The following is a 12,108-nucleotide window of genomic DNA, read 5'->3' as shown; positions in this document are numbered from 1 at the left end:
GTCATGCAAAACGTTGTGGGCAACACTGCATGAGCTGTCACGTCACTTCGTCCAATTTTTTTTATTTTTTTTGCCCCAAAATTCCGTCGCCTATTTATGTGGGATTCATGGATTATTGAGTTTTTCCAGGGGATGTGCTGCATTTTACAGAAGAATTGAAATATAAACGGTGAGCGCACGTAGGGTAAGAACCAAAAAGTATTGACAAATATGCAGTGTTTACAACATTCCTATTCTATGTCTTATATATAAATAAATATACCTATTAAAAATGGTGGTGTTAGTGAAGAATCCTATACCCCCACACCCCACCTTATTAGCCAACCACTAACCCCTAACTCCTAAACCCACTAACCCTCTAACCACCAGCCTCTAATCGAAGACTTTCCACCAGCCCATTTTGCTGTGTACCGAAGGATTCTTCTCTAATGCCAAAATGTTTTATATTTAATGGATTTGAGTGTGTTATGAAAGCTCTAATATATCTATAATGGTTGTTTAATGTATATTTACAAGTGGTGTTTTATAAAGTATGCATTAAATCATTTCATCAAGCATTTGTTTTTGTTTCCTAAAGTTAACTTCATTATTTTATATGGTCTGCTATTGTGCTTTTGACAAATAAGTAATATGTGGATAAGCCTACTAATAGTAATATACAACAAAACTAATCCACAAGGACCACAAGGGTAAAATTTCATCATGACTTTGATTATAGGCCATATATATTATAACGTTTATTTCACTTACAGTCAAACAAATACCCCATTTTTACACCGTACTTTGCTTTGGAAAAATATTTGTTTTGTTACCCAAACCATGTCATGTGAGGGGTTTATTGACATTACGTGACAAAGGTTACGAAGCTAGATTGTTCATTACACATCCTCATTTGTTCTATGTGTCTTAGTCTTACTGTATGAATAAGACAGTTTAACTGACACAGTGGATACAAATTACACTTGACTTGGCCTGAATATATTGTAACAGTGAAGATTGGCATTTACTAATAGTAGAGACATTTAAAATATGCTGTGTTATTAACTTTTTAAAGTTTTACCTTTATTTGAATATCTGTGTTATTTAACTATTTTAATAAACAGTGTTGTTGTTTTGCATGATTGGTACATATATATTGCTTGTGAAGTAACAATTTGTTGGTGTTTACAATAATTGCAAAACTTAATCTGTTTTATGATGTATTTCACCCAGCTCCATGTCACCATGTGTTCACTAACATGTTCAGCCATTTTGGATACTGAGAATTTCAGTGCCATTTATTATTAGATAATGACAATGGAACGGCTCCTGGTTCCATGCATTGTTTATAAATGAATAAGCAGCATCAGCAATTACATTGTTATACTATAACTTCGTGCGTTGCCTGAATCTTTGCGCCATGTAACCTAAATTTCCTGTTTGATTTTCCGTACAATGCCGCAATACATTCTTCTGGTGCAACGGTCCAAGGTTCATAATAATGGTGTAAACGTGGGCGTTAAAGTAAACGTGGGCGTCTATGCTTTCACATCTTTGTTTCGTTTCTAATCAACGTGCGCACACCTAATGGTGCAAGTTTCACTTAAGTTTTGACGTCTATGACGGATAGTTTGTACAGATATATGGTAATGCACTATGCAATGCCTTAAACCACACTTCACTGTATGTAGGCGTGGCGTAGATTACTCCAGACGAAAGAGATCGTACGTAGACGTAGCACAAGTCTGGTAACATTTACACCGTTCCAATTAGGTTTACACAGAATATACGTTTGCTGATGGAAATGCCTTAGAATCTTTGTTACATAAAAATGAAAAGAAACTTCATAATTATTAATTATAAGTCGAAATCACATTAAATAATCACTAATACTAATCCAAACGATTACCCCCGTCATGCAAAACAAACACGTATTATTATTATTATTAAATTCTTGCGTCAAGTGATCTTTGTTTAATTTGCTGTAAGTTGGTTTTTCAGCGTATATGTGTAACGTAAATGATTAAACTTTAATGGACCTATGTTATGTTTATCATAACGCGCTGTTGCGCCGGAAATATCTACAGCGTGGGCAGTGGTATTTGTAAACAACATATTAATTTCGCGTTCCGTGCAACTGTTTTATATATTCACTACTGGGTATTTGATGGAAGTTAAACCTCTAATTTGGTGTAAAGCAAATGTGTAGACGTTAATGTTGTATTAATTAGATAGACTATGTATCGTAGCTGCAGCATATTTCTTTTAATCATGCCATTCGAGTCTATTAAACGACTAGTCTTCCCGTTAAGTTTAACCAATTGCAAAAAACTCTGCATGCTCGCTACTATAGTTAGAGTTGCTGGTATTTGAATTTGTTCCGTGGGAATTTAGTGGTTTGTGTAATTGTGAGGATGAGTTTACAACATTGTAGCGTTTGTGGATGGCCGGGACAATCTGATTGTCGATTTACCTACTAACATCCGGTATGTCCGTTGTAATACCAAGACGTTTTATAATTGCTTAGTGTTGTGAATCACATGCATTTTTCTTGACGATCCCCGCTTATTGTACAAGAAGTAGGAAATACAGAACATACTTTGCGACGCTGTTGCGACCTTTGGTTAACCGATCGCCTAATGACGTCATGCTTGTCATTTTGAAAACACAACTCGTTGCGACATCAACGAGCTAAACGCTACCGCCGCGTGGAAATTTACAAGTTAACTCTCTCTCTCTCTAGCTCTATTTGCACAGTCGGTTTCTTCCTACCGCATTACAAAACAAACCAATAAATTGAACAAGAAGTTCCTGTTTGAGACAGAAGTTGCACACCAATGTTCTTATGAAATACGAATGCTTACTTTTTAGACGAAATCGAAAAGGAACCTTTTAGGACTAGGTTAACATCGTCGTAGCCGTGAAGAAGGAGAACAGTTCTCGCTTTCTCGATCATTTCTTTGTTACGCCGGCCTTTTTTCCGCCTCTTCATAAAAGAGCAGACAGTGCCAGATACCTTTGTTATATACCTGATTACGTTGTGTTGGTGTGGTATTGGTAACAAGAGGAAATGGAAGATAACAGCGTCAGTGTAAACGTACGTATCAGAGCAATTACATGGGAAATATACAGTACCCATTTCCACCCTTGACCAAATGTCGTAACTTGCTATTTTGTTAGTTGCAAAACCAACCTGATTAAAACGTATAGACAACAATATTGGAGCAGGGGCATTGAACAGTGTTTTATCTGCAGTGTTTATATATTTTTGTCAAGTTTACATTGTTTAGTTCATTTAGAATAACATAGGGTCAGTTAACACTTCAGATTGCAGAATTTCTTTTATCTTTGGGGTCTGTGTAAACAAATGCAACTTTCTGTAGCCTAACATTTCCATTGAGTTCATTCTTAATTTCTTATTATGTACAGGAACCTCATATTACTTCCTATATGTTTATCAGTTCATCTACGTTTTTGCTTAGTCCACTTTAAAAACTATGTTAAGTGGTCGATTATTTTCTTTTAACATGTTTGTAATAACTTTGTGTGTTAAAACAATACAAGCCCTTATGTGGTGCTGGTAAACAATCTTTCCCAACGTTATGTGCTAACTACTAAACACAACAACCAACTCATAACCTGTATAGTCTCTAACCTGTAAGTCCTATATAACCACTTGCCACTGCCTATTACTAATAAGTTTAACTGCTAACTAACAAACTTAAACACTTTCCACCAGGCTAATCTCAGTAATTTGTAACGTACCGGAAAATTCATTATTAGCGTAAAAGGTCATGTATTGTTCTTGCTATTCCAGGTATCAAGTAGACAGCATACTTCCTACAATACATTTGGTAATATGGTGAACAATCAGCATACACCGCTTCTTAATTCATCAGATGATGATAATAATGACAACAGGTTGGTCAGCCTAAGCATAAACCTAGGATTTATTTTCAAACAGACTGTGGTCCAACTGTGTTAGGCCAAACAAAGCAATAAGCGTTTGTTTCCTTCGAATTAAACTTCTTTTTGTAGCACTGCCTCTGTGTTTATGTTTTGTAAACTGTTCGGTATAATAGGAACGTTGCATTTAATAATAATGTATATATACAGTTTATCCAACTGCGAGATAAATCAATTGTTTGTTAGTTTAACTTGTTTATTTCTAGTTTTGCAAAATCCTATAACTTCATTTTGTGGAAAAGCAATAAAGTAATTTCCTGTTTCCTATAACTTTGTTCATTAGGGTTTGACAAGTTCCATAGGATTCTCTCAGCAAGCTGTTATAAACAGTTCTTTAGATATAAACAGTTCTTTGTATAAAAAATTGTTAGAAACAAAACTTTTCTTAACTTTTAACAAAACAGTAATTAAGGGACGATTTCATAAGTGTGAAGTTTTTTAGTTAATTTATTTTCCCATTTAAGGGATTCGAACTATAATGACGAAGAAATAGATGTATCAATTCTTGATAGGCGGCATGTCAATCCCAATGCAACATCGTAAGTGATTGATTTCTTTACTTTCCTATTGTGTCTGTAATCTGTGTGAAGTGGAGGAAACGGTAGAAGAAAGCGAAGTAGCACTGCATCAGCAGATGTTAATCCAGCATAGAAGTTGTCGTGACTACATTTGTGTTTAGCTGCTGTTTTAGTAGGAATAGTTGGGTAGTGAGCAGTAATTAAAATAAAACAACTGTTCAATTTGGTTAATGTTCTGCTGTCATGTCGTGCAGTGATGCAGCCACACTTATGCACTTACTGAAAGGCAACATTGGCACGGGACTTCTTGGACTTCCGTGGGCAATATGGCATGCTGGGCTTGTACTTGGACCCGTGCTCTTGGTTGTGATGGCAATAGTTTGTGTGCATTGCATGCACCTTCTCGTTAAATGCTCTAAGCACTTCTGCAGGTTAGTGGTTGATAAAATTTTGCTGTTTAATGATTGCATAGTATAATACAGGGCAATAGAACCCATATTGTGCCACGCTACATAGAATAGTTTAATACAAGCTTTGTAAGACTGTTGATATTATCTCCTCACTTATAAGGGTAAACAACATGCATAAAATGTAAAAACATATTTTAAGATTCTTTTATGTAAATTATCCGAATTATGCATTTGTTATAGTAGCCTTCAGTTAAACTCTACAGTACAATACGTTGCCTAAATTACACAAAATTGACAAAATGACTAATTTATTTCATTTATAGGAAATATGGCGTTCCATCCATGGATTATTCTACAGTCATGACACATGCTGTGAGAAACGGACCCATCCACTCCTTGCATAAATATGCTGACAAATCTCGTTACATAGTTGACACTTTTCTTATGATCACGCAACTGGGCTTCTGTTGTGTGTATTTTGTATTCATGGGTCAAAATATACGGCAGGTAAGATCTTACACTAATATTTATAACTAGGTTGTACTTGCTCTAACCGTAGCGCGTTTTAACGACTGTCGATTGGATGTTGACTTTTTAACGACTGTCGTTTTAATGTTGATTTCCTTCTCTTCGTTTTTATAATAAATTGATCTTCTCAATCGCTTAAAACTATTTAAAGCACACATTGTAAGCAGTCACTTTGCGCATAAGATGATTAATTGATAAACTTAATATTATTAAAGTTGGGTGTCGTTCTAATACCTTTAGTTGATACATTATAAAGAGTAATTAAATAGGACAGCAAGAAATATGTCAATGTTTACCTTTATTTATAATGCCGCCTAACTCACCAAACTATATGTATAATTACCTTAGTTTGTTGTAAGAAGGTATTATCACAACAAAATAAGGTATATTTATAAATATATATATATATATACATTTAGTTTGCTTGTTTAGTAAGAAAAAGTCAAACTTTAAATGGAGGCAGTTTTCTTACTATCCCAATGACTGCAATATTACCCTATATAACAATCTTACAAAATTCGCATTGATTTCCTTTCAGGTAGTTGCACATTACTGGCAACACACACCGGATGCACGTGTTTTTATGGCAGTTATTTGTATTCCCATCATATTACTATCATTCATAAGATCTCTAAAAGTTCTGGCATGGTTTTCAGTGATGGCTAATATCCTTACAGTGGTGTCACTTGGAATCATATTTAGGTTTATTATACCGGTAAGCGTAAGTTATAGTATTATGTGTTGGACTATTAAAAAACATATATTTTTGTTCTATTTTCCCGTCCTATTTGGTAGTAAACATGAACTTATAAAGAAGAATAAATCGTATCACGATGACTCCATTGTTAATTGTTTAAAACATGATGAGGATATTTGAATATTATGTTCTGAAGGTGTCCCATCTTTCTCCACCCTACTATATTTTAAATTTATTTTATTGCTTTAGCATTAATAATCAATTAATATATAACTGTGGCGACTAAAACTTAGTCGGTCACATTCGGTATTGCGTAATTACTGTCCTGTGTTATTTGCCTATCGCCATTGCGTAACTACAGACACTACCTTCTTCTATTACCGTACTCTCTCAATTGCCTTTTTCTTACTGTTGTCGTTTGCGCACACGAAAGTGTGAAGTCTAACCACTCTAATAAAACTGATCTTGGACACAACATCGCTATAATCGCTACACAACGAGATATACTTCATTCAGAGTATAAGTCCTTTAACTTCCTAAGCTGCTAGCTTTTAATATAGGTCATAATAATATAATCCTAAGTGATCCTAATGAATACATAATACATTAAAATCCACCAAATTTTGTTAACTTCCTAACACGATGCTTATATATTATTGTAGGGGCTTACCACTGTTAACAGACCATTGGTAGCAAATGTAACTTCCATTCCAATGTTCTTTGGAACTGCTGTATATGCTTTTGAAGGAATTGGAGTGGTAAGTTTAGATTAATTTATTATGAATGTAACAGACATAAGTGCCAAACCTGGGGTGGAAAACTTGCAGGCCAACCTTTTTTTTCTAAACGGCAACTTTTTTAGGCGACAATTTTTTTTTCTAAATGGAACTTTAAGCCATAATCAGTAAACGCCAGTTTTTACAGAATTGTCTGTCTAGCTACCCCTGCCTTTTTTGAATTTTAAGAAGTTTGACACCTTTTTTGTATATAATGGTAAATGTTATTTTTTCGCTATATGGTAGTAAATGTTATTTGCTATATAATAGAATGAAGTATGATGTTTTGATTTCTTGTCCTCAATCTATTAAAGTTCAGGCTTATTCAATACTTTTTAAAAATTTCTATGCAGTGTTGCCTTTTTATTTAATTTTCCATTCTCTAATGTCAGATTCTTCCAATTGAGAACGAAATGCGCAACCCAGAGCATTTCCCTACAGTACTGAATGTTGGGATGTCACTTGTATCCACCCTCTACCTTTCAGTTGGGGTGGTGGGCTATTTACAGTACGGACCTTCAATTTGTGGCAGCATCACTCTCAATTTGAACAACGCAGACCCGTAAGCATCCAAAACATGCACTTTCTGTGGTATTTTAATCCCATTATCTCCCAGGTTGTGCCAAAGTGTGAAAATAATGCTTGCACTTGTCATGGTGGCATCATATGCCATCCAGTTTTACGTTCCAATTGAGATAATTTGGCCTAAAATAAAGCGACGTTTCATGCCTAGTAACCAGCTGTCGTGGGAGCTCTTATTCCGTACATTTCTCGTCATGTTTACATGTAAGAATAGCAAGGGTGACATCTATAGTTGCACGCAGCTAATCACTGCAGCATGGGTTTTGCTGGTTTGCTGCTAACCACTAATAGCAGTAGTAGAATAACGCAGTTATGCACAGTGTGTGGATTCATGCAAATTTCGTTTTGAATTTTCTTTTTCACAAAGCTAGCGTCGTACTTTTTTTTCTTATATCGTGTTTGGTTATTCCATATCATTGTAGAATCGCTCGACAATTGGCCAGGTAACTTTACTAACTATTCATTGTAGCCTTGCTCAATCGGTGAAAATTCTTTACTCGTGTACGATACTTATTGGCTGGCTGCTGCAGATGTATGTACCAATGCAGCTTCTCCAACCATGGCTGCAGAGGCAGTCATGGACAAGAGTGAAGGAGGCAGTTATCAGGTTCCTATTCACCATATTCACCTGTGAGTGCACTCCCCTCTGTACAAGAGAGACTCTGGTCGCTTCAGTTATCTACTGTGTTTACTGTTAGATATACACTATGTTACAGACCTATGCATGGCAGCTTTCAGAGAAGACATTTTAATAAATGTCATGCTGCTATTTAAATATGAATAGTTAGTGCCAAGCGAAACAATCTGTTGGCCAGAATGCTACTTTATGTCGTGGTTTGTTAGTTCTGTTATGTTGCACGAATTTTGTATGTTTTCCTAGCCTATTGTTTTTCTTTATCTTGTGTATTATGTGCATGATAGTAGCAATAGCAAGCATGGCTTGGTGGTTGGTAATGGATTGTAGCGGAACCCGCATGTTTTGCATGTTTTAGATGTCAAAACTTAAAAACAGCACATATTTTAACACCATGTAACTCATTTAGGTTCTTGTGCAATAGCAATTCCAAACTTGGGTGACTACATCTCGCTTATCGGGGCATTCTCGTCCTCCTTCCTTGCTCTTATTTTACCCCCAATAATTGAACTTCTCACGTTTTCAAGCCAATCAGAAGTGGGAGATCAAGAACCATTGGTGGAAAAAGTTGTTTCAAAAAGGTGAGGATTATTTTGATTCAACTGTTTTATTAAAGTTCTGTTGTTTTTAACATAACGTGTTTCATGACTAAATATTTTAAAAATTTTCATTAATTTACCACCCAAACCTTTGAAGAATAATTACGCAAAAACTATATAAAAATTTATCAAAAATTCCATACTCAGCAGAACAACCTCTCTTTCGAAACTTCAAATCTTAAAAAACGTTGTCATCGTTGTTTTCGGCTTCTCTGGCTTTGTTGCCGGCACCATTGTCTCGGTGAAAGCAATAGTAAAGGATCTCAGCAGCAGTGACACCACCAGTGTTTGCAATGGCAATGACCACCATATGACCATACCCTACACAAACTACACAACGCCTTCCTATACCACCCAGCCTTACAGCACACCATCCTACTTTCCAACATCCGCACCAGCTGGCTTACTGAACACTACCACTTCTACTTAAACCATCCATTTCACAAGTTGTGCCGCAGCTACACTTCAAAATAGTGTTCTGACCGCAGAATCCTATTACATACTGTTACCATTAAGTGGTTATGTGCTGCTGTTGGCTGTGATACAGTATTGAATTTACTTTCAACAAGGTTAGAAACTCTTTGCTGGGTATATGTGGCAACCACAAAAGATATGTATTTATTTCGTTATAAAGAGTTTTATTTTTCAGTTGAGTGCAATATTTGGCATAGTCCTTAAGCAAGTGAGCAACACCTAAAGTTATTTTGGTCGTCAATATCGCCACATGTGTTATTTATGTACATTAAACTCTTTAGTACAAGTTTAACTGAACATTAGATAATTTTTTTCCTTTCTTCTCATTGCTCATTTTACTGAAACTGAATTTTAATTCCTTTTTATTGTTCTTTCTAAGTACTAGTACCAGAATACAAAGCTTGTTGTTAAAAGACAATGATTTTTAACGCTTGCCAACTTCAAACGCCTTAAAATTGTTACATGTACATGTTAAACGCAACTTTAATGTTCGTTCCAAATTCAGACACATCAGTTATAGAATTGTTTGCTCACTCGTTATTGAAGTATCGTTTGCTTTTTCAACAAATGTATTTATAGCAGGTCACCTGCTGTGTTTCCATTCTCACTGTTGCTGCTTGCGGACAAGTGTTGTCCTTTCTGTGGACGATTCGTTGCAAATAAAAATTGGTGAACATGAACTGTGAATTTAATACTGACTACGGGTTACTGTCATCATCTAAAATACATATTTTGGGACCATTTTTAAATAATAACGTCGATTTGTTACAGTCGCGGAGCTTTGGTTATTTAGTTTTGTAAATGTTCTTTGTTTACTACCAAATCGTAACGAGAAAAAAGAATGAAAGAAGTTTCATCTTACCCTACTCTACTACATAGTAGGCTGGGGGGAGATGTGACGCCTTTTCATTCTATTTTCTCGTCCCATTTGGTAGTAAACAAAGAACATTCAAAGAATTATTAAACCGTATGATCACGACTCCCATAGACCGTTGTTAATTGTTTAAAAGACGATCAGGATGTTTAAAAATTATCTGCTAAAGGTGTCCCATCTTCCCCTACCCCACTATAACATATTTAGCAATGCTGATTTACAGATGGTGGTAAGCTAGTCAGGACCTACTGAAATGAAACATTTATTCGGAATTGGGTTGTTACTTTGCATGGGTTTCGAGTCACGCACTTTCTTGTCACGTGTCAAGTACTCAGCAGCGAACTGTGTATTGTATTTACTATTTAGATAACAAGACTCTGCTCATAGCAATACACTTTAAAGAACGTGTAAACATGACGAGTGTCGTTTGTAAGTACGAACATAGTATTATCATTGTCACATTATGTTTATTGGGGCTTTTACAGTTATTACGCTGCAGTTGACGCAGATAGAAATGTATATAAGCATTTCGAATTTTACAAAGTTTAATATTTCAACATTTTTATGATTGAGAATTGTATAAAAGAAACATTAAACGTTACGGTTTTGTAACTGCAATACAAAGAAACTTTGTTTGAAATGTTTGTAAGTGAAATATATACACGACATTCATTCAAATAGGCACATTTATGGCCTTTCTTTGACGAAATTTTTTCCAGTAAATTCGGAGTTGACAAAAGTGGATCCGGAAAAATCACCATCAATAAACTCGGATGTTGCGAAACTCGATCCAAGAAACTCGGAACCGCTGAAGTCGGAGCTGTTGAATGCAGATGAAGCAAACGTTGATCCACGGAATGAGGAGCCGGTAAAATCTGCCCCGTTGTATTTCGAATGGGTGAAATCTGACCCTGTGAACTCTGAGCCTGAAAAGTCGCTTCCGGAGAAATCTGAGAATGAGAAGTCTGACCCTCGGAAGTGGGAACCTGAGAACAAAGCACCTCCGAAGTCAGAAACGCTGAAGATGCATCCGTTAAAATCACACCCTCGAAAGTCGGAACCCCCAAAGTCGGAAAAACTGAAATTTGCCCCGATGAAGTTGCTGCCACGCAAGTCGGCCCCGACAAACTTCGAAAAGCTGTGGTCAACTCCAAGGAAAGATTGGCCTCTCCTATCTTCCCCGCTGTAATCTGAGAAAAAAACGACGCTTAGCTCTTTCAACTACTCGTTGCTCCGCAATATGTGATATTGACAGATTTTAATTTTTACATTATAAATGTATTGTGGGGTGGGTCTCGTTTAAAACATGTTGCTGGTCGCCAATTATAAGATATAGCTGACCCTGGGCCGTCTTACATTTAGGTTTGCACCTTTTTGTGTGTTTTAGTAGGCTATATTTATTGAAGATTTGAAAAGAAATGGTCTAGTACAGTGGTTCCCAAACTTTTTTTTCACCCGGCGCCACTTGAGCTATTCAAAATGTTTGCGGCGCACTTAGCCAAAGGTCTTAGAAATAAAAACGCATTTTTACAGTTTTATCGTGTATTTTAAGATTAGGCTCGTTTAAGCATATGAAACTTAAGCATATGAAAAGTGTTGTACCACAGTCTGGACATGATTATTGCAAACCGAAAGAAATAATTGGCATTGTTACGTAATATACAAATCTACTTTACAGATAGAAATGCGAAAACAAACTTTTTAAATTTTATTATTGAACAAACACGTTGGATTTTTATATAAAACAACAATTTATATTGCAATAAAATATTAATACAAATCAATTATCTCGACCATGCTAAATTGGAAATGTTTCTGCAAATTTTCACGGCGCACTTGACGAGTTGCGTCGGCGCACTAGTGCGCCGCGGCGCCCACTTTGGGAACCGCGGGTCTAGTATACAAATTGGTTGCAAAACCAAAAAACGTTTAATTTTTATATTTTTGAAATATAGGACAATGTGTGCTCAAGGGTCCCAACTTCCTTCATTCTACTATATATATAGTAGGGTGGGGGAAGATGGGACACCTTTTCGTTCAGTTTTCTCTTTCCATTTGGTAGTAAACAAAG

At 35.9% G+C, this 12,108-nt stretch overlaps 2 protein-coding genes across 7 annotated transcripts in view; one reads left to right on the top strand and one right to left on the bottom strand.

The window, feature by feature from the left end:
• The first annotated feature begins 16 nt into the window (after positions 1-16).
• Positions 17-9,843, top strand: LOC100187544 (proton-coupled amino acid transporter 1). 6 transcript variants are annotated; one of them, XM_002123913.4, is made up of 11 exons: positions 17-169; positions 3,797-3,900; positions 4,410-4,484; positions 4,718-4,894; positions 5,197-5,380; positions 5,940-6,116; positions 6,761-6,856; positions 7,267-7,436; positions 7,926-8,086; positions 8,500-8,671; positions 8,840-9,843. In XM_002123913.4, the coding sequence occupies exons 2-11, from the start codon at positions 3,839-3,841 to the stop codon at positions 9,117-9,119; spliced, it is 1,554 nt and encodes a 517-aa protein (XP_002123949.1). In that variant the 5' UTR covers positions 17-169; positions 3,797-3,838; the 3' UTR covers positions 9,120-9,843. The 6 variants fall into 6 exon arrangements, with proteins under 6 accessions (XP_002123949.1, XP_009857644.1, XP_009857645.1 ...); XM_009859342.3 differs by lacking the exon at positions 7,926-8,086 and adding an exon at positions 7,491-7,660 and having other exon boundaries at positions 8,837-9,843; XM_009859343.3 differs by lacking the exon at positions 7,926-8,086 and adding an exon at positions 7,491-7,660 and having other exon boundaries at positions 73-184; positions 8,837-9,843.
• Positions 9,844-10,368: 525 nt separating this feature from the next.
• The window catches only part of LOC100177323 (pentapeptide repeat protein QnrB4), a 2,216-nt gene continuing 476 nt past the window's right edge, over positions 10,369-12,108 (bottom strand). Inside the window, exon 2 of the mRNA XM_002123193.4 lies at positions 10,369-11,227. Coding sequence (XP_002123229.1) covers positions 10,725-11,227 — 503 coding nt within the window. The 3' untranslated portion in view covers positions 10,369-10,724. The remainder of the gene's footprint in view (positions 11,228-12,108) is intronic.

This window comes from Ciona intestinalis, chromosome 2 (assembly GCF_000224145.3).
Source record: "Ciona intestinalis chromosome 2, KH, whole genome shotgun sequence".
NCBI lineage: Eukaryota > Metazoa > Chordata > Ascidiacea > Phlebobranchia > Cionidae > Ciona > Ciona intestinalis.
This window is presented reverse-complemented; position numbering and strand designations above follow the sequence as displayed.